Raw genomic sequence first — 23,560 nt, forward strand, 5'->3', positions numbered from 1 at the left:
AGATAAGGAAAAAAATATATATATTCACTGAATACATACTTCTGTGTCACAGGTAAGTGTTGAGGCATCTAACAACATTTTGGCAGTTTTTGAAGAAGAACAGCCCTTTTTCATCTGATAGATTTTATCTACCTGATGTAGACAATGGGTCAGTACAGTAATTATTTTGCATGTTGTAAAGATCCTTCCCAATATCATTTTTCCAAACTTCATCCTAGGAAGTTTTGTGAGTCTCCTGTCCAGCAGCTCTATACTAGGCTTTGGTTTGTGGCTTTGGTTTTCTTTTTTCCCTTTTGAAGGAGAATTATATAGTTAAAGGTTCTAGATCTGGTCCACATTTAGAACCACTTAACCTGCACATTGACCTGCAGTCAACTTGGCTCACTTAGTTAACCTTATAGTGATTTACATTCTAGCAATGAGAAGGGGAAAAAAAAAGAAAAAAAAAAAGGAAAAAAAATTAAAAAGTATGCAAATTGCTTAAGAAAATATATTACATATATGTATGGAATACATATATGTATGGAATACATATGTATATATTTTAAAAATCATTGATTTTATTTTTTAACAAAAGACTGCAATAAACCTCCTTTTTGTTGTTATATTTCTTTCAGAATCTTTAACAAGATTAATGAAATGTTAAAAAAAAAAAAAAAAAAAAAAAAAAAACTCCAGGTTTTGAAAACCATTTCTCAAGGGATTTTTTAATCAATTTACCTGGAACTGCTTTGCACACAAAAGAGTTCCATGTAATTCATTGTATATTTTCTCACTGCATCAAAAGCCATATACTAAATAACACATTATGTTATAAAAAAAACGTTAATGGGTTGAAAAATTATCTTGAGCCAATGCCTAAACTTTAAAGTACTTAGGCTTAACATTTCAAATGTAGTCAATTACTTAATTGTTAATATTATTTTAAATGCAAATTCAAATTTGTAATTTGTGTATTTATCTCCAGTTACAGACACTGAAAGAGAGACTTTTTAGAACTGGAAAAAAAAAAATATATATATATATATTTTATTTTATTTTATTTTATTTTATTTTATTTTATTTTATTTTATTTTATTTTATTTTATTTTATTTTATTTTATTTTATTTTTTAATTTCATGAGTTTTGAAAACCCATCTGCTTCTCATACATCTTCACATTGCTGAAATGACAGGAAAGGTGTTTGAAAGAAAATAAACTATATATCTAAAATTACTGTACAAATTCTGATTCTGGGATTGCAAAACACTTTGCATGTTTAGCAACTAACAAGCCTGGATGACACAACCAATTACTGATTAATTTTATTTTATTTTTTCTCCCACAGGCAGATGTAGACAAGGCTGTTAAAGCAGCTAGAAGAGCTTTTGAGCTTGGATCACCCTGGCGTACAATGGATGCTTCAGAGCGAGGAAGGCTCTTGAATAAACTAGCTGATTTAGTTGAAAGAGATAGATTGATTTTAGCTGTGAGTATAATATGTGAACAAAAAGGTGGAAATACATATACATGTGTTCTGATTTTTAAAGATTGATATAAGCAACAGTAATGCACTAAAACCATGGGAAAAAAGGCTGTTTCAGTATTCATTTTTCCCTCTCTATTCGAAGTGCACCACATTAAACTGTTTTACACTCTGGTGTATAGACACCCTAAATCCACAAAGTATTGAGTATTTCATTAACTTTAAGATGACATTAAAGCTGCTTACAATCCATGCAATTTCAGATGTTGAATCACAAGGACTCATTAATAGACCCCATGCTTAACGCTTGTCTAAACCAAGACCTGAGTTTTGTTTTCACTAACTCTAGCTTGCAAATGGTTATGAGTTAAAAAAAAAAAAAAAAAAAAAGCAAACAAAGAAAGAACACCTTAACCCAGGAACATGGGTTAATTTGTTGGCCATGTTACTGCTCAACTGTGGACAGATAGATATGGCACCACCATCTAACTGCAGTAATTCAAGGAAGAACATTTAAAGAATAAACGTTCCAGTTATTTGGTAAAGTGCAATACTCTACCTATTCCATGTTGGATGCTACAGTTAAGATGATCTCTTTCATATGTCTATTTCTCATTCTATTTTCTTTATAGCTTTAATATACAAAAGCACTTGTGCATGTCCAAACAGGTTTTTAAAGACAAATGAAAATTTCAAAGGAACTGAAGTTGTGTCCTCAAGCTCCGAAGATTACAACTCTCAGATTTACACTTTTCTTCAAGAAAGCTGATTCTCTGAACAACTGAACTAATCCTGTCACATTGACATGGAATAACAATCGCCTAGGTTTTCAGGAGAAATCTTCAGTGGCTAATGTGTCCTTGACAGTGCTAGATTTATTGGAGTTGAGAGAGGCTAAATTTTAAGAGAATTACATTTTTTAATAGAAAATATATGCCCACTTGTCAGCTAAATACTGGACAAATTAGCATTTGCTTCTTTGTTGTACCACCTAAGGTGGTACAGCACATGCAAAGGGGATAGAGAAATAATCTTTTTATTTATTTTTTTATTATACATTTTTAAGAAAGATGAAACATTTAGATTTTGTTCCTACTAGCCATTTTCATAATATTAAAATACTCCTTTTCTCTGAGACCCCTCCCAGGTTACTATTTTGCTGACTATGTTTTTATTTCCCACATCTTCCTTAAATTATTGCCAACTTTTCCCTTTTAGATAAGGTATGTTTGAACAAAGTGCTTTCCGAACTTCACCAGAATGAATACAGACTTTGTCCACTCATAGCTTATCCTAAGAACAGCAGAGCCAGTGCTTCAGTTACATATAGCATTATAGTTATTAGAGGTTAAAATAGACCCCTTAGCTCATTTCAAACATGTTTTCATGTGTTTTTGCATCAATTCAGAATTTAAATTATTCCATTTCACCGTTTTGTATAATTATGTTTCTCACGAAGTCCAGAGGCTGAACAGTCCTGTAGGCAGATAAGTATACTCTGGAATAGTAAGTAAAAGCAGTATTCTGAAAAAGCATTAATAACTTCTCCATTTGTTCTGCTGTCCTCTCAAATTTGATATCTGCAGTGCATCAATTTAACTAAAATTTTGGACTTTAGAGGCAGGTTGTTGGTGAAACATTTTACTTTCACAATTAGTCAGTAGATTCATTATGAACATTAAGGAATTTTGGACATGCAAAATAACAAGCTTAGAAAATAAAAGAATATCTGTAAGATCTGACTAGATCTTGAAACAATACTTCGGGATTTTACTACTAAGCATCCTTACAATATTGTTCACAAAACTGAAGGTCCACAGTGTCTCTGTGATGAAAATCTGTGAGAAAAAATCTATTACTATTAAGAAGATGTTGACATTGTCTAAGGACTTCACATAGTCTTTAGCTAAATGTCCCAATAGTTAGGGGTATTAAAATGACATTAATCATACTCCCTAGATTTGGCTGGAGTGATACAATTAATTTCTCTGTCTCAATAGTTCCCGAAGTCTCAGATCATTCCTTTGCACATGAGGAGATTTGGGCTTTATTATAGAATTGTATTCCATACTTTGTCTCTTCTTGCTCATATAAGATGCTAATCATTCATTAAGCACATAGAGAGATCTCTCTCGATAATTAAAAAGTGGAAGATCCCAAGTTAGTGTGACAGTTATCTGTAAGAAATTGTTGCCTTTCTCATATGTCAATGTACATAAGCCAAGGGAGGCCACTCCATTTATTTGCAACAATTAACCCACAGATCCCTAGCTGTACATCTACAGCTTGTATAATATTCAGTTTAAACTGGAACATCTTAATCGATTCAAATGGGAGAAATACTCTTTTCTTCAGGACTGGTTACCATTTCAAATGTATGGTGGTCATGTTATCTGGATAGATCACTGAGAGTAAACCATCATGAAATTTTCTCATTTGCAAATTCCCACCTTGGGTTTTTCAAGTGCTAAGTAGCCTTTAGAGGAGAATTAATCCCCTAGAAGCTAGTATTAAGTGCAAGTAATCTGAACTGGACAATGAAATACTAAGTGATGAAGTACAGATATGAGAAGGCTTAACAATAGTTCATATTAACTTTGTAATTGCTGTTGTTTGCAGACAATGGAAGCCATTGATGGTGGGAAACTCTTTTCTACTGCCTACCTAATGGATTTAGGTGCCTGTGTTAAAACATTACGTTACTGTGCAGGCTGGGCTGATAAAATCCATGGTCGGACTGTTCCAATGGGTGAGTAGCTTTGAGATAATAAACGTACATAATTGAAACAATGTGACCAGTGTAAAACTACATTTTTCTAGAAGCTTCACAGCACCAAAAACATCTTAAAAGGAAAATATTTTAGACAGTTCTTAATATAGCTTATCTTGTTTTATGCACCACTAATTATATAATATGATATGATATGATATGATATGATATGATATGATATGATATGATATGATATGATATAATATAATATAATATAATATAATATAATATAATATAATATAATATAATATAATATAATATAATATAATATAATATAATATAATATAATAATATAATATAATATAATATAATATAATATAATATAATATAATATAATATAATATAATATAATATAATATAATATAATATAATATAATATAATATAATATAATATAATATAATATAATAATGGCAAGGAAGCTGTTAGCTTATATGTACATCTAGTAAGACTCATAGGTTATTTTTGTATAGCAAGGTACCATTTATGCAAGGGTACAATACTGAAAGCCAGGTAGCAGCATACTAAAGCTAAGATTAGCAGAAACAATAGTATTTCTTTCAGTTATTGGATAGCTTATATGGAAGAGTACTAAAAGAGAGGAATGAGGAAACTTTTCTTTGTTTTCCTGAAATTTTGTTCTGTTCCATTAAGCAGTTCTAAGAAAACATTGTTGCTAGCCTCTTTCTCTCAGAAGGACAAAGAAAAGAATGGTAATAAAGAAGGAATTAAGGAATACTGAAGTGATAAATACTTCCAACTTTTTGCATGATGTAGATCCCTATGCTAGGCTTAATGGAACACATGTTTATTTGAATCAAAGAGAATTTTATACTTAATGGATTTGATTTAAGCTAAGATCTAATATTAAAAATATGTTTGATATGTACCTAGGATTGCAAGTAACTTTTAGAGAAGAACTTTAAGAAAGAAAAAAAGTGATAGAAAAAAAGAAGTGAAGAATGCTCATTGGTATGCAGTGAATACCACTTTGAGAAGCAGGGCTTTCACTATGAAAACTTAGGCAGACTGGCAGAGTCAAACCTTGAAGCTATGAAGAAAGTAGAGATTGAATCCAGATGTACTTCATAGTTGTTCTTGCACAGTTAAGATTTTGAAAATATCTTAAGTTAAATTGTATGTAGCTATGTTTGGTATCCAACTTTATCTTCTTTCTGATTTAACTGTTTCTCATAACTGTTTTTCCTGAATATCTAATTTATTTCTTCTTCCTCTAGATGGGAACTTTTTCACATTTACAAGACATGAGCCCATTGGTGTGTGTGGCCAAATTATTCCTGTAAGTTGAATCCATTTATCTAATGCATAAATGTTCCTGTTGTAAATGGGCATGCTTTTGAAATGTTTTCTTTGCAAATGGATTAGTGAAACATTACCAGTCAGAAACTTTATGTTTCTAAAATTAGAGACTGTCTTAAGTATTCATCAAAATCTTTCATCAGATCATGACATTTTGAACAGTTAGTCTAGTTCAGCCTTGTCTCTCTTCTCCCTGTATGTGAAGGGCAAGTAAAACACAAAAGATTGGCTGATGAATTAGTTTAAAGATAGAAGTGCATTCTGCTGGAACCACAAGAATTGGAAATAAACCAGTTGGAGAGGATAATGTAAGCCTATAACCAATAAACTGTTTGGTACTTGGAATATCTGTTCTGTTCTATATAATATCTGAACAGCAATCTCTAGTTATGGTTGAGAATCATTTACCTTGTTGATGGTACAAGCAATAAAAATAATATATTTGATTGGCACAGTGATACTGAGACACGTTCCCAAGTTTCTGATCAGTGTCAAAATTCCCAGTTCTGAAATCACTTATTCTAAATGAAGTTTCAAAAGGCCTGCCTAGTCTGAGCATCCAAAATGCTGAGGAAATGAACTCTCAAACACTTTTGTGAGATCTACATGCTTTCAACAGGTAGCTGTGAAAATGGTTATATGAGCCAGACACACCTAATCCTCATGCCTTTTTGCACATAGTAGGTTTGGCAGCCTGACTTGACCTGCTCAACAGCTTGCCAGATTCTAAACGAGTCAGCTTGTCTATCAGGTTTGTTCTGATATGTGGGCCCTACTCTTGTTCCTGACATCTTTCAGCTGATCTTGAAGATTTTCTGTATCTTTAGACCACTACATTGGTTGAGAGAACATCTCTAGAACACAGCATATGGATCCAGTTTGAGAATCTATTGATCTAGCTTCTTCTGTAAGTCCAGCACAAGATATTTCAAATGAAGCACAGAGTTAAGACATGGTAAAGAACTAGACACTCTTTTGTGTAAAATTACAGCCTGGAATTATGGACAATTTGTACAATTGCTGGCTTTCCATACAAAATGTTGAAGGATTTCTAAGTATATCTCTATTTTCTCATCATTGAAATTTAAAGCCACCTAGCTCAAGGTCTTCACATATACCAAAATTTAAGGATTAAGTGAGTGCTGTCGAACACTTTTGCTAGATCAGCATTTCTCTTCCACTTCCAATTCTGCTTCAATAAGGAGGACCAGAAAGCCCTGTAATCCTTTACTTTGAGTTATTTTTTCTTCAGTTATTTCTGAGGGTGGGGTGATATTTAAATGAGATAAAGGACAGTTGCATGTATACTCCGAGCTTTTTTGACATACTAGGTAACTGTTAACTTCCTTTTCCTCTTTCTTGTGCATCTTTTGTGTATAGGCCCAAAAGCTTAATGCTTCTCACAGAGGCAGCCCATTTTTCCCCAACTACATTGTCCCATACACTGCTGAATATGGAGTACAAAGGAGTCAGCTACTATACAGTTTGGTTGGACTAAACACAATAGAAAGCAGACAGTGAAATCACAATGGAAGAGAAGAGCAGCAGTGGTACCCCTTATTGCCTTGTTTCCCTTCGAAAACTGAATCGATAGTGAACACGATCATTTAAGAAACAAGATAGCAAAACTCTCAGCTTTACCAGTAATTCAGCAACGTGGTGTCAGTCTTTCTTATAGGAGTACCCTTCTGGTCTCTTCAGCTTTTAACTAACACCTTGGATCCCTTGGAATCACATATATACATGTACCTGGAATCACAATCTTTGTATAGTGTGGCTTGCCAGATGCTTTTTCTAAATACCTTCACTTTGAAAAGAACTCAACAAAGAGTTCATCTACACTGTTGGGTGCTATTATCATAGAAAGAAGCAAAGGCATTTTGGTTATGTATTAGTAATAGGATACACCTTCTCATCTGTCTTTCAGTGGAACTTCCCATTGGTTATGTTTATCTGGAAGATCGCCCCTGCCCTTTGTTGTGGAAACACAGTGGTTGTCAAACCAGCAGAACAAACACCACTGACTGCCCTTTACATGGGATCCTTAATTAAAGAGGTAAGTCAGTAACAGCACAGTATTTTGCCCTTCTTTGAAATGTAAGAGAATACTGCAGCTGAAATACCACAGAAGCTAGGCTGTCAAGTACTAGCATTGCATGTCTAGCCTTGTACTATGGAACTTACCCTACTGTAAACCAGTGAAGCAAATCGAGGGCAAAAGCATACATATCTTTCAGTTTTACCCACAGACACAGAGTAAACAAAACAAAACAATACAAAATAAGCAAACAAAAAAACCTTCACAATAGTAATTTAGTAAACTCCATTCCTTGGTAAACATATTTGAACAGTACCTTTCAAAGTTAAAAGTAAACAAGAAGTCAGGAGCAGGGTATTTGGAAGTGGGTGGCAATGGCTTTATTAGCATAGTTATCACATAAAATAACCTGTTTGTACAGCTAATTATTATCAGATTTTTTTTTTTTTTATTTTTTTTAAACTGAACATGCTTTTTAAACTGAACATACTTTTCACCCAGCTCAGTTTATAATTAACAGAGAGATGTAAATCTGCATTGCTTGACTGCTGCCAAACTTATGAACTTTCTTCACACAGAAACTGGGAGCACTTTGTGCTCTTGAATGTAAGGAGTGTCATAGTTTATCCAGTGGTTCCAAAGTTACATTGACCATTGTGCCCAGCCCAGCAAACACCCAAAGAAGAACAGTTAAACAGTTTAGCTATCTCACTTCCCAATAAGATCAACAAATGTAATCTAACATGTTTGAAGAGTTGGCACAGATGTCAATAACTGCCAGCTCAGTAACCTTGTACAGTGCTAATAGCAATGACTTGGCACTTTTTATTATTCTGGTTCAAAACAATGATTCAGCAGAGCACAAAGTCTTCAGTACTATTTCAAGCCAATTAAATGAGTATTAAGAAGAAACTAAATCCTACTGTTATTTTATTACATAGGAAATGCTATTAGATAACATTGGGTCAAGGAGATAAAAAAGCAGATATCTTTTCTATTATTTCTAATTACTTGAAAGGAGTGCTCTAAAGTGGGAATGTGATCATAGATCACTTGCATTTTAGAACTGTTACTGGTAATGACTGGTAGAACACTAGAACATTTTTAGTAAAGGATACACATTTTACCCATTTAGTGTTCATCTAGATGAGAAGTTTAGGTAAGCCATTGTTAAATGTCTTTACTGTATCATCTGGTAGATATAGTAGGGATTTAATAAAAGTCACATTTATATCATCATGTCCTTCAAGAATTATTGTAGTATACATATCTAGTATAGAATTTGTAGGCAAATAGAGGTCTGATTTTACACAAAGGTTTCCATTTTCTTTAACTATTAAGTTTGCTAGATAATGGAACTTTACATATCTTCAGTAGGCAACTTTTTCATGCTTGGTAAATGGTCTTCCTTTTCTGTGCTGTTAGCTGTCATTTTATCCACTCTCTACTGCTGTCCAGAAAAAAAAGAAAACACATTGAGTTGAAAATATCATTTCCATCATTTTTATTAAATATATATATATATATATCGTAAGTCAACAGATCATTAATTAAATGCCATTTAATATGAGAGATAATGAGCAAAAATCATCAAGCACACAGAATGATTCTAACAACTTTAACGATGCTGACAAAAAAATAAGCCATCTTTTTCTTGACATGTCTGAAAGAGGAAAAAAAATGTACTTTTTTGCCAATGGCACTAAAAGTTAAAATAATGTGTTCTTTTTTTCTTTTCTTTTCTTTTTTTTTTTTTTTGTTTGTTTGCTTGCTTGCTTGCTTGCTTTTAAGAATCAGCTCAATGGCATAAAAACATCTCTAAACATTCATAAATTATGTGAGAAATAGACACGTCTGGGGCTGTAAGGCTCAGAATAACTGTATGACTCTGAAAAAGTGGCTGGAGAACTGAAAAGGGAAATAAGACTATATGAGACATTCTTCTAGTCATCATTACTTCTCCAATTTTATGGAGTTCTCTCTTCCAATTCAGGCAGGATTTCCACCTGGAGTTGTGAACATTGTGCCAGGCTTTGGACCTACTGCTGGAGCTGCTATTTCTCACCACATGGATATAGATAAAGTGGCCTTCACAGGCTCTACTGAGGTATTGAGATATGAATGCAAGAAAATATAAGCAGGAACTGTGCCCCTCTGATTCCCAGTAATGATTTAATGTCTAACTTGTTCTATGTAACTGTTTTAACTTTTTTCTTTCTTTTGGCTGCTGGTTTGTTAAACAAAGTCTGTTTAATGATTTGTTGGTTATTATTAACTTTAAACATATTTAAACAATGTTTGTATTGCAGGAAAGCCCTTCAAACAAAGGCACTCCATGAGATACAATGGTTTCTATATAACAATGCTATTTTAAGGCTTGTCCTTTAAAAAGAAAATATTTTAATAACTTTTGTTGTTGTTTGCTTCTTTTCAAGTATAACTTTAAAAAAAAGGCAAAAAGTGAAAAAAAGCTGTGCTCTGTTCTCTTTAACTTTAATAACATGATGGTAGGAAGTTATGTCAGAATTCTCATTCCTAGTCCTGCACACATGTAGGTGAGGTGATGGGTTTGGGGTATTTGAATGATACAGATAATTATTTGGGTGGTCTTAGAAGTGTATGTATCAGTTATACATCAGAAGGATATGTATCAGTTTAACAATTGAAAGGAAGGTCACTGTTAATTTTTCCTAACCTTCACTCTCAGGAACAAAGATTGATATGACTGAAGATTTCTCAATGCATGCACTCTCTAACTTTATCCTTACTACATATAGTACAGTACTATCTGTATGCATAGTACTTTCTGTTTGTATGCATGCTACATGGAAGAGCTGCCAACTGGCCTTTTAACTTCTTGGATGTGCACTCCAAAGATAAATATCATTGCCTCATGTCAACAGTCAGTGTACACTGAGAGCAAGATCTGTGTTTATTCTCAGAAACCTTCAGCATTAAAATAGTGGGGAAAAAAAAAAAAAAAAAAAAAAAAGATCCAAAATCAAGACATATAAGAAATAGTCCGTATATATTCCCAGCAGACAGTAACTACAATTCCTTGTGCCCAATGTCCTTCCAAAGGCAGGTGGTCAATAGATCATATTTCCTGATTTTGGTGGCTGTCCCTTTCTTCTGACAGTCTAATTTAGAATCATGAAGAGGTATTCCCAAAGACAGGAAGGCTGATACACAAGGGAAGTTATCTGATGTTATCTACACGCTAGCAGTTACAGGCCAAAGCTGCAAGATTTATTTTTTTTACTCATAATTTTTCCAGGATAGTTCTCATTAAAAAAAAAAATAAAATAATAATTATGCCACCATTGGAAACAGGACAGGGGCTCTGCCTCGCTGTGCCCATTTCCTGCTCTTTCAGGTCTCCTTTTTACTGATAAGGGAGAAACTATAATAAGGTAAAGTTAGTCATGCAGGCACTGTAGAGATCTGAGTTTTCTCTCATTTAATTCATACATCAAAGGGTTTTCCCATATATACATTTAAATTTATTGAGAGCAAGTAGCAGAGCACCAATCAATGCCTAGTTTAGATTACGCATGCAACCAAGCAAGTAGAATGATGGTACCAAAAGGACATCAGGTCTCTTTGTTAGATAAAATTAATATTTCCAGGGGAAAACAGTTCTAGGAAGCAGTTCTGCTTTGTAGATTAAAATTCATCTATACACTGATTCTTTCCTTCCAATTCTGCTCTCTCCTTTTTTTTTCTTATTATTTTCATTTGTACAATTATTTATTTCTATAGCTACTGGTTACACAATTACACAACCTGAGCTATGGCTTCCACTTTCATGGAAATCAGAGACGTGTTACTGGGGTGATATTCTTTGAGGTAAAAGTGTCTTTTTTTCTGCCTTTTAGGTTGGCAAACTGATCAAAGAAGCTGCAGGAAAGAGCAACCTGAAAAGAGTTACATTGGAACTTGGAGGAAAAAGTCCTAACATTATATTTGCAGATGCAGATTGTTAGTAGCATTTTCATTACATAAACTGACTACTTTTTCAAGTCCCATATAGTTTTTCTCCTCTTTATTAAAAAAAAAAAAAATAGATAAAAAGAAAAAAAATGCATCTCTCTAGAGAAGAGTTTTATTTTATTTTGTTTTGTTTTGTTTTGTTTTTTTGTTGTTGTTTTGTTTGCTTGTTTGTTTTGTTTTATTCCATTTTGTTTTCTGGTGCTGACATAGTTTCAAAACAAATTGTCATCAGAAATTGATGGCTCTTGAATGAACAGGAATATCTGACAGCTTGCCAAGCGTTATTTTAATAATGTTTCTAATGGAACATGAATTCAGAAGCAAAAACAGCTAGATGGACCTTATTAACATCCCAGCTGAATTTTTCTCTTGGTACTATTGATAAAGCAAATAATGTTTATTTGTGCACATGAAAAAAAACTGTTAAAAATGGAAATGAGATGTCATGACAAAGGTTTGCAAATAATTTAAGAGGTGACCACACAAACTTAGGATCTGATGAACTCTGCATTTCTTTACAGTGGACATGGCTGTGGAATTTGCACATATTGGTCTATTCTACCACCAAGGACAGTGTTGTATAGCAGGATCTAGAATTTTTGTGGAAGAGCCTATTTATGATGAGTTTGTTCGCCGGAGCATTGAACGAGCAAAGAAGTATACCCTTGGGGATCCTCTGCTGCCTGGTGTACAGCAGGGCCCTCAAGTAAGTAATATTATATGTCTTATATAATTTTGAGAGAACATCACACTTTAAAGTACTTCAAAAGCTACTCTAGTGTTAGTGTTAAGTCTACTTATTATTGTCCAGTAGTTTGACTGGATAAAAGAATGGAGGGTCGTTTGTGTTACCACGATATGCCTAAGTGCAGAATTTCATTCTATTTTCCAGTATTATGGAAAGGGAACAATTATATAGAACTTAAATGCACTGAGAAAGTTACAGAGCAACAGCTGTAAAACTGCAAGTTTGATCACCCATGTTGGAGTGTTAGCATTATATTCAAAGACTGCCAGTGTAAATGAGTAGCTTGATGAAACTAAAGCTGATACTTTTATTTATTTTTTTTCTTTTCCAAGGTGCTAGTGTTTCATTATGATGTTCTCAATTTTAGAATATTCCACAACTAAAAAACAGCACTTTATGTTTTTTACTGGTTGTGTTTAAAGTTTATGCCAAGAGCTTCCCTATTAAACGAAGGCTGAAATTCAACATTAATAAGCATTACTATCATAGTACTATGGATTCAGTGTATTCTGTCAATCACATCAGAGAAATGTTAAATTATTTTTTTTCCTGAGTCTTGTTCCCATATCAGTTTATACTATAGGATATAAGATACACATTTTCTTGGAAGAGCTACTATGAACACATTTGATTATCACAGAACACAGGAATTGTATGAGAGACAAAGCAAAAGCTGGAGACAAAGGAACTCCTGAACACCCACACATTTGATAATGTAATGTATTCTTCATTGGTTATCACAGTTATTTTTTATAATCAAAGAAACAAAGTCAACTGGAAAATTTTATTCCAAGCTACACAAGCTAATGGAAAAATCTTAAGAACTTTATTTTGATATCCTGCAATGTGTCTAGCTAATGAGCTAATATGTTCAGCTAAATAAATCTAAATGCCAGAGGACAAGAATTTTCTAACAAGGAAACTCCAGGAATTCAGGTATATTTTTTTTCAGTCTTGTATGCAGCTAACACAGAGCTAAGAGAAATCTAGTCTCATATTATTGTGGCTTTACTGAGTTTGAAATTCATATTAGCAATTTAAATAAGAAACAAATGTAAACTTCTACTTTAAAAGGACAGTTAAACATTTGAGAAATAATTACTAAAACATTAGAAAGAACAGGAGGACTCCTTTTCCCTCAATCTCAGCATTTGGTTTCCTTGACCTCTTTTACTTGTTAGCAAGCTTTATAAGAAATCATAAGTTTTTCACAGGTTAAAATTTATCTGCTAGAATTGGTATGTTCTTTTTCTGTGTGCGCTGTTCTTATAGTCCGATTTTAATGGAAAATGTAAACATGCACTTTAGATAAATTTATTTTGCATTAATTTCTTTTAGTCTCTCATTGCCTTTAAATCATTTGCTGTTTTTTGCCTAATTCTCTTTTGAAAAGAAAACCAATTCACTACGTTGTGTCATAGAGCTTCCTTGAAAGCCAAATTTGTCCTCCAGTTCACAGGCTCTGTGGGACGGCACCTGCCTCAGGCAGAAAATTTGTGTAGTGCTTTGGACAGTGAGCATAAAATAAGAGACAAAGTCCCTACTGGAATGCAAAAGATCATATATATGCTAATTCACACATTATTAAGAAAAATTATGATGATAATAATAACAAAGGGATGAGTGAACACAACATAAGCTGTATCATCTAAACGTTTTCTTCTCTTCATGATGTTTATGCACAAGAGATATTTGGCCACCAAGGTAGCAGAAACTTTATGTCTTCAGTATGCACTAAGGTAACTGTTTGAAAGCATAATGACAAGGGGAGCACATGGAACTAAAAACCACCTCTTTATAAATATCCTTATAAATAAATATCCCCATAAATATAAGCTTTTATCATAGCTTTAGTTGAGTAACTGTTTAGTCTAATATACATCCAAGATTCCCCAAAATATTTTAAAATACCATATTTTTTCTACAATGGTAAGACTTGTAGCTTAAGCTGAAATGTCACTTTTTTAACTGTATGAATAAGATAATAAGACACACACCTACTTCACTGGCTGATGAGTATTATCATAGAGAAGTAGTGTTTGCACAAAAGTCCCCCCAGAAGTAATCTCAGTGTCTTCATGAGCCAGTTCTTGAAGGGTTGAACTCCAAAAGAGTCAATAAAAGAGTCATGAAACTGTGAATAAATAAATTAATAAATAGAAGAGAGGGTGTTGTATTGTAGGCCTTTATCAAAGAAGCATTGAGTTTTTCCTGAAATAAATGTTACCTTGTACACAATTTCCCTATAGGCATGAAGTTAGGAAAAAATTCTTCATTGAAAGGGTTGTGGAGTATTAGAACAGGATGTCCCATTAAGTGGTTGAGTCACCATCCCTGAACATATTTTAAAGACATGTAGATGTGGTGCTTAAAGACATGGTTTAGTGGTAGACTTGGCAGTGCTAGATTAACTGTTGCCTTGATGATCTTAGAGGTCTTAGAGAGAAGAGGAAAGGAAAGGAAATCAGAAATTTTCTTTACTCCTGTCCTTCATGATATCCTTGTCTCTAAATTGAAGAGACCTGTATTTGATGGATGGACTACTTGCTGAGTAAGAAATTGTTTGGATGGTTGCACTCAAAGGGTGCACTTAGTGTTATCAATACCCACATGGAGATCAGAGATGGTGTTCCTTCGGGGTCAGTACTGGGACCAATTTGTCAATGACACCAAGCTGTGTGGTGTGGTTGACATACTGGAGGGGAGGGATGCCATCTAGAGGGACCTGGACAGCCTTGAGAGGTGATTCTGGGCAAACCTCGTGAGGTTCAACAAGGCCAAATGCACGGTCCTGCATGGGGCAATCCCACAAATCCCACAAATACAGGTTGGGTAGAGAGTGGATTGAGAACAGCCCTGATGAGAAGGATCTGGGGGTGGTGGTTAGTGAGAAGCTCAATATGAGCTGGCAGTGTGCACTTGCAGTCTCAGAAAGACAGCCAAATCCTGGGTTGCATCAAAAGCAGCATGATCAAGGGAGATGATTCTCCCTCTCTACTCTGCTCTTGTGCAACCCCACCTGGACCACTGCATGAAGTTCTGGGGTCCCCAGCACAAGAAGGACCTGTTGGAGTGAATGAATTTGATCAAAGGACTGGAGCACGACTCCAGTGAAGACAGGCTGAGGGAGTTGGGGTAGTTCAGCTTGGAGAAGGCTCCAGGGAGACCGAATACTGGCCTTCCAAATACTAACAAATACTAACAAATAAAGCAGGCATAAAGAAAAGCTGGGGAGGGATTCTTTGTCAGGGAGTGCAGTGATAGGACTAGGAGCAAGAGTTTTAAGCTTAAAAAAAAAAAAAAAAAAGTAGGTTTAGATTAGATATAAGGAAGAAATTCTTAATTCAGAGGGTGGTGAGGCATTTTAACATGTTACCCAGTGAAGTTGTGAATCCTTGGAAGTATTTAAAGCCAGGTTGGATGGGGCTTTGAGCCAGTCAGTCTGGTGGAAGCTTTCCCTGCCCATTGTAGGGGGATTGGAATTCAATGATCTTTGAGGTCCCTTCCAATCCAAACTATTCTATGATTCTGGGATTGTAATAAATGTGAGCTCTTTCTACTCAGGTGTACAATATTTCCTTCAACCCATCTTGTCACTAAAAAATAGAGAAGTGGAAATCTCTCATGTTCTCCCTTTGTGAGTTTTTGCAAATGGAAGTGTAAACTCCCTTTCCAGCTAAAGACATTAAAACCTGCTATACCGTAGAGCCAAACTGAAATGTGCTTGGCATATGTTGTATTTTGTGGTGAGCTTGGGGGAGAGAGAGAGATATTGGCTTCATCCAGCAAAACATCTGTCATCTGTTTTTTTCTAACCACAAATGTAAAAGTCTTTATTCCACTAACAACTCAGAAGGTCCAGAAAACAGCACTGAATTTCAGTTTTATTGTACTACTTCTTTTTAGCTTTCCTTAATATTTTAGGGGAAAGGCAGGAACAAGCTACCAGCCACAGCAAAGCAAAGAGTAATATTGCAGGCTAGATCAAGTCCTCTGTTATGATCGCAGAGAAAAGCTCAGCAATTCTCATTAACATTTGATTTAAATTTAATTTTTTTTTAATCAAATTAACATTTGATAAAACATTTGTGGTTGACAACAGTACTAGGAGAAGTATAAGGTACATTTTTTCTTTTGTATTGAAGAAACACAGCATACCAGTCCCTGCACAGCTGATGCTAGTATGTCAAAATTTCTTTATAATGATATATCTGAGAAAAAAAAAAAAAAAAAAAGGAAGAAAAAAAAACTATGAGAAGTTAATGACAAGAATGTTTGCAAGGCTGTCCAGATGTTCCACTTCAACACATGCAATTGAGCAAAGCTGGAACATTGTTAAGTTGCAGTTAATGAGCTAGAAGAATTGTTATCAGCGTATGCTGCTTTCATCCCTGCAATATCTTTTCATTTAGATTGATAAGGAACAGTTTCAAAAAATCCTGGAGCTAATTGAGAGTGGGAAAAAAGAAGGAGCCAAACTGGAATGTGGAGGAGGTCCATGGGGAGACAAAGGTTACTTCATCCAGCCCACAGTTTTTTCTAATGTTACAGATGATATGCGCATCGCCAAAGAAGAGGTAAAGAAATTTTTGGCTTTCTATACTTTCACTGGAGATTGTCTGTTTAAATTTCTGTACAAAATATCCATTTAGAAGGTCAAGTGGTTGCATAAAAATGTTCCCAGTAAATCTGTCGTTCCAGCCTGGTGTTGTTTAAAATCCTTTTCTTGGTTTCTTATGCCATTTCACCAACTCAGTGGAGGTGAGAGAGAGGAGTGTGAGGCTGGTCTGCCAACAAAGGCTCCAGCTTAAGCTGATAGGAGTCAAGAACTTTTAAGGCTGGGACTGTTAATAACATCACCCCATACTACCCATGTCTCAGATATCAGAGTCATGGTAACCTGTAGCTCCGAAACAAACCTTGAAAGAGTTTGTGAACTCTTCACTCCCTAAGGAGCCACTCAGGTTGTGGTTTTGACACAAATGTGCCAAAGAGTTATTTTGCAACGAGAAAAGACTTAGGTTGTGCTTCCACATGCATTTTGCCTGGTAACAATTTCAACAAAGCAAAGTTTTGCCTTTGAAGGGTTATTTAACCTGGATCCATTTGCAGAAGTGCCCATACAGTATTGAGAAGCTTGTACTAAACCAATTAAAGGGGTGCTGCCAGGACAGCAATGACCAGCTGGAAGGAACCAGAGTGTTAGGACAGCAGATCTGCTTTTCTCTTGAGAAAACAGTCCTGTAAAAACATCCCCAGAGTGCAGTTATGATCTCTTCTCTTTGTGTTTGTTGTTGTTGTTGATTGGTTGCTTTGGTTTTTTGTTTGTTGTTGTTTTTGTCTTTTTTTTTTTTTCTTTACATTCATCCTGATTAATAATGGGTGCAACTGGTGTCCATTATAATTCTCACTAGAAACTCCTTCAAAACTGTCAGAAATCTAGGTGCTACTTTTTGCAGCCAGCAATACTGCTGCTACATTCTACTGAACATACCTTCATGTTAAAATGAACAAACAGCAGAGCATCAAGATCTGATTGCAAAGGAAAGAAAAATAGGAGAGAGCTGCCCAAGCAGTAATTTCAGTTATTCCTTTTGTAGGAATTCCTGGATGGTAGGTAGGAGATGGTAGGTAGGCACAGAGATGTTTCCTTCAGGTCAATAGTACAACAAGAACAGAGACTCTCAGGTTATTTTGAATCTATTGAATAATAAACCTCCATAAAGCCAAGGCAATTTAAAGAATATTTGGGTTGTGAGAGAACGTTCTTCTGATCTATGTAAATCATACCATACAAGTCCAGTGAGAAAGTATCATTAAACACTTTCAAGGAAAATCAAGTGGAAAACTCAATCTGTGGGAAAAAGAGTAATTAGATGTGGTAGCGCCCCCCCTGTCTACACAGCATTACCACTGGGTAATTTTATTTTATTTTATTTTCTCCACAAGAGGTTAACTTCATTTGCCACAGGCTAAAAAAATCTTACCTTCATGTTAATTTATAATCTTTTTTAGACCTCTGTTTTAAAGGTATCCTCTTGACCAAATTAATTTTGGAATAAGGCTGTCTGACAACAACAAGTTGTATTAAATATTTATTATTTTTAACAATATTAGTCCACTTCATATGTTTATGTGTGTTTGAAACAGATATTTGGACCTGTTCAACAAATTATGAAGTTTAAAACTGTAGATGAAGTTATCAAGAGGGCAAATAATACTAGTTATGGCTTAGCAGCAGCAGTTTTTACCAAAGACATTGATAAAGCACTGACATTTGCAGCTGCTCTTCAAGCTGGGACAGTATGGTAAGTCACAACTTATTTAATTCTTCCCTCAGACCTACAGGTGACAATGGCAGTAATTGTAGGATATTTTAACACTTCTTTGGGGGCATACTTTTGTATTTCCATTCTTTGTCACCTTTAGATAAGTAGGTTAGTGCCATCCTCCTCTGACTCTCTTCCCCTCACCTTTCCATTCTTAATGTGCTACTAGAAAAATATTTCTTCTAAGTCTTCATGCAGTTGTCCTGTAAACTTAGTCTGGAAAAAAAATACAGTAAGAGTACTGCTTTACTTTACATTCAGGATCTGGGGATACCCCAATATATTCTCAAATTACAGGGATCATTTTCTGTAATGTGCAAAGAAATCCATTACTTTAAGTTGCTTGTTCATTAACCTGTGAAGAGTATCCTCCTGTAGTAGAAAAGATTAATAAAATGTGGTTGAGAAATTGAAAAAATCACAAGAGGGGGAAAGAATTGTTTCAAGTAAGAAGATACCAAGGGAAACTATAAGGCTGAAAAAGCAGCCAATGAAGCTGCCATGCAGAAATACATGTAGAAAAGAAAGAGACCACCTACATGGGTCCAGAAAGGCAAAGTCTGAGAGAAACAATAGTGAAAGATGAAGGAATTGACCATTTCCTTGTGGAGCCTGTTCCAATGTCCAAACACCCTCTCAGTGAAGAATCTTTTCCTAATATCTAATCTGAAACCAGGAGGCTGGCAGTTGGAGAAATTATAAGATATGAAAATAAAGAACATCTGATTTGACAAAGTTGCAAGGCAGAAAGTACTTCTCATCTATGGAGTAGAATGTACATTCTGGCAAAAATATTCATGCTACAAATTCTCCTATGAAATTCCATTCTCACTTATTGTATTTTTGTTCTCAACCATAGCACAGAATGTCGCTTAACATTGAGAAGAATCAAACAAAAATTCCTAAATAGATATCGAAGTGACCCCGAATTTACCTAATTAATTAGGCTCATTAACTAGGAAGGAGATTTACTATAACTATTAACTGAAAGATAAGTGTCACTCTGCTTGTAGGCCCTTGATCAATGTTAGAGCCCTGGTCATATTAATGTATTTTCTGGTAATGCTTTGTGTTTTTTTTTTTTTTTTTTTCAGTCTTGAAATACATGTACTTTTGCAAATATGTTGCTCATATATAGTTTGTGCATATCACCACAGGTTTAATACATTTCATGGAACAACATTGATTTTTCAGAAGTGAATAAACTTGTTCCACAATGTGGAACACTAAAGTCATTTTCCTATTCTTCCAGGGTTAATTGTTATAGTGCAATGTCTGCTCAGTGTCCTTTTGGAGGATTTAAGATGTCAGGAAATGGACGAGAAATGTGAGTAAATGTTTTTTAAACAGTAAATTCACAGGAAGTACAAAATGAAGTTCTAAAAACAACATTCACAACTAGGATGCCCTATTTGATTTATTTGATTTTGAGGCCTACTTTGTAGCCTCACAGGCCACACCTTGTCAGACACAATGTCAAGCAAAGAATTCCTCTATGAAACCAATAAGAAAATTGCTTAGACACAAATATTTCCAAAATGATTGCATTTAATATTTTTCAGTCTACTAACATACAGAACTGATCCTCGTGTTTATGGTGTACAGTTTTTGCATAAATATAGAAAGTGTAATTTCCATTAATATATTTAACTATAGATACAGTTCACACATAGTTTGTGGAATCCCCTTTAAATGCTCCTTGAAAGGTCTGTACAGCTTGGATAAATGTAATGACAGAAATAACCCTGTATAGTCTTCAGACTTTTTTTTTTTTTTTTTCCCCCAAAGAAGCGGGAAAAGAAATGAAATGTGCAGAAATGAAAAGCTAATCAAATTGGTTCAAACTTTTAAGGTTTAATCCAGGTTCAATTTGAATTATGTGCTGTTTTCCTGCATTCATTATGATTTTCATACTAATAATGGATAATGTGTTACGCTGTTTAATATCATATATGTTTGTTACATTATGTAACATTTTTTTTTCTGAGTTTTTGGAACATAAATCATAAGCAGTCATATAATCTGTGACTAAGAATGAAATTATTTTTAAAGCAAAGAATACAAATCAGAACATATATGTTTTCCCTGACATTATGCCAACTGCAAAACACTTTTACTGAGTAACTGAACCAATTAAAAAGTATATGTGCAAATGAAATACATTAGTGCTTTCCCTCTCTCCCTCTCTCTCTCTCTCTCTTTTTTTTTTTTTTTTTTTTCTTAAGAGAGTTAAGTTTTGGGTTTTTATGCCACTGCATCAAATCTGCTCCTGATGGCAAAGTTCCCACAGACTTCAAAGGAAACAGTTATGAAAATGCTGAGAGCTTTAGAAAATGTCAAAATGGAAAATAAATAAATAAATAACCACCACATTTTTGCCATTACTAACACAGACTGTTTTGTGTTTGCTGATTGCCAAAAATTGGAGAATGATTCTGGACTTCTGACTTTTGCAGAAGTATTTTGATGATCTATTTGCTGAAAATAACAGGAAAACAATAATATGCTATCATAAAAATTAATAATCTCTGTAACAGTTAAGGTACTCAGCTTTTGTGTAAATGGAGTTTTCCTCATGCTGTTGAAAATCAAAATTTGTTCTGTTAAAAGGTGAGGATGGGATAGACATGCAATTTTTCCATGGAAAAAGGAAATTTTATAAATATGTGGGAATCAGTTGTAGGAGCAGCATAAGTATGTGTGAAGCAATTTCACTGAAATAATCAGGAAGTCATTGTGTCAAACCATTGATTTCCTTAAAACCCAGAATAAAAATACCTGTATAATTCTTGGAATAATAATGCCGTTATGAAGTAAAATACATATTAAAAGAATGCCTCTTCAAAATCATATGAAAAAGAGAGTAATAGTTTTCCTACAACACAGAGTCCTTATTTTTCTTTTGTATACATATGTACTAAGATGGCTGTGGGAACTGGATGGCATTGTACTGTAAAAACGGTGTGTTCCATAATACAGTCGATTATGTCTAAATGGTTTGTCTATGACAACTGCCAAACAGCCAGGCATACAAGTAAGATTCATCTCATCATGTAAAACTTGAAGGTGAAATTAAGCTAATGACATGTCAGTGAGATTTAAGTATTTTTTACTGTCTGGGAGATTTCACAGTGGATTAATTATGTCTCCCACTTACTTGAGATGAAGTCCCTACTTTCTGACTCCGAAAAAAAAATCTTGACAGCAGAGGAAGGCTTTTTCAAAAGATTTGATGAGCATGCTTGTAAAGACCACAAAACTCAGTACAGAAATGAACTAAATTGATTAAACACCATTCTTTTGCACAGAAACGAAACTACACTCTCTCACACTTTTCCCAGGAGACAATTGCTGCAGCTTTTCAAAAGGCATCCAGCAGTAGTCTAGATGCACAGATGTCTTCCAAGTATGTCCAGTATCCTTGTTAAACATCTGGCCAATTGCACAGCACTAATAGAAAATACCGTCAAGGACATAACTCATATAAAAATCATTAACCTAAGTATGGCTCTTTGTTCTGTTTTATCTAGGGGAGAATACGGCCTTCATGAATACACAGAAGTTAAGACTGTCACTATCAAAATCCCACAGAAGAACTCATAATGCTGCTTGAGGTGCAGTGTGTCTTCTTCTTGAATCTGAAAAATGTATTTGAATTCTGAAAAGTTTTATATACCAGATATTCATTAACCTTTTTGCTTTCTGATTGTAAAAGAGGACCTTGCTTACATTAACAATATAAAGAATAATGTAGAAAATTTTAACATGATTTACTGAGAAAGGGAAACTTTAATGTTTGGAACGTGACTAACGTCTTTTTAAATCTGTATTAAGAAAAAATTATTTTTTATTTTCAGTGGGATCTCTCTGTAGTGCTATGGAAACATTTCTTTTCCAATATATCTTGCAGGTACCATTTAAATGTATGTGGTCTTCTACATGTTAGATGCTAAGCTGTCCTTTCTTCGTGGCCTTAACAAAAGCACTTATAAGTAACTAACTAGCAGATAGATAATTTTCTTTGTCTTTCAAAAATAGTGGACAGATTTCTTAGACTGCTGAATTTGTTCATCATATTGATTACTACACAAATGTAATCTGGATAATATTAAACAGTATTAAAATAGATCTTCAAAACATTACTGATTTTTTATTAGTCTTTTATATCACATTCATTTACCACTGGGCACTACATAGCACATATTTTATATCCTTAAAGAAGAACTACTATCTCAATTGTACGTTTAGGTCATTGGAAGTATATTACATTGGCTATATGGAGACTAAACTCCCTAATTCTTTGTAAGTATTATCAATGGAAAAATGTGAATATACAGAACACTGGCCTATTTGCAAAGAGATTGAGCTTGGCTTTTTGGTATAAAACTTTGTTTTATGTATATCTAAAGTCTTAAAGTCTTTAAAAGTCTTTAAAAACTTTAAGTCTTAAGTTTTTTGGAAGTCTTTTAAAGTCTTGTTAAGACAAACAAGAAACACAGAAGAGAAAGGATCTTCCCCCACCCGCACTCCCCTTTTTGCTACTCTAGTTCATTTTTTTCCCCTCATCTTTTTTCCTCAACCTTTTGCCTTTTTTTTTTTTTTTTCACATATATATAATTATCATTACATACATATATATTTTTACTTATTCTCATTAGTCCTTCTTCAGACATACGGATCTCAAGCTGATCAAAACTTCAAAAGGTCCTTCAGTCTGTGCAGTTTCAGTGTCCAGTAATTCTCTACTAGCTCAGCCATCAACACCCTCTGACAGCTGCTAACCATCAGCAGCAACCAGGAAAAAATCTGTCTGCAGACACCACCTACAGAAGTTGCATAGCCTGCTCCTCATTAAGTCATATTTTGTTTAAGCCTCACTGAAGTCCAGTTCACCTCTT

The 23,560-nt window shown here is 34.3% G+C and overlaps 1 protein-coding gene across 1 annotated transcript in view; it reads left to right on the top strand.

Annotated features, from left to right (window-relative positions):
• Window positions 1-22,801, top strand: part of ALDH1A1 (aldehyde dehydrogenase 1 family member A1) — a 37,111-nt gene extending 14,310 nt beyond the window's left edge. Inside the window, exons 3-13 of the mRNA XM_068667951.1 lie at window positions 1,329-1,469; window positions 4,086-4,215; window positions 5,473-5,534; window positions 7,482-7,610; window positions 9,586-9,699; window positions 11,471-11,573; window positions 12,107-12,291; window positions 16,746-16,910; window positions 18,484-18,641; window positions 19,915-19,989; window positions 22,193-22,801. Of these exons, the coding sequence (XP_068524052.1) occupies window positions 1,329-1,469; window positions 4,086-4,215; window positions 5,473-5,534; window positions 7,482-7,610; window positions 9,586-9,699; window positions 11,471-11,573; window positions 12,107-12,291; window positions 16,746-16,910; window positions 18,484-18,641; window positions 19,915-19,989; window positions 22,193-22,265 (1,335 nt within the window). The 3' untranslated portion in view covers window positions 22,266-22,801. The remainder of the gene's footprint in view (window positions 1-1,328; window positions 1,470-4,085; window positions 4,216-5,472; window positions 5,535-7,481; window positions 7,611-9,585; window positions 9,700-11,470; window positions 11,574-12,106; window positions 12,292-16,745; window positions 16,911-18,483; window positions 18,642-19,914; window positions 19,990-22,192) is intronic.
• The last annotated feature ends 759 nt before the right edge of the window (window positions 22,802-23,560 follow it).

Source organism: Anas acuta, chromosome Z (assembly GCF_963932015.1).
Source record: "Anas acuta chromosome Z, bAnaAcu1.1, whole genome shotgun sequence".
NCBI classification, from domain to species: domain Eukaryota; kingdom Metazoa; phylum Chordata; class Aves; order Anseriformes; family Anatidae; genus Anas; species Anas acuta.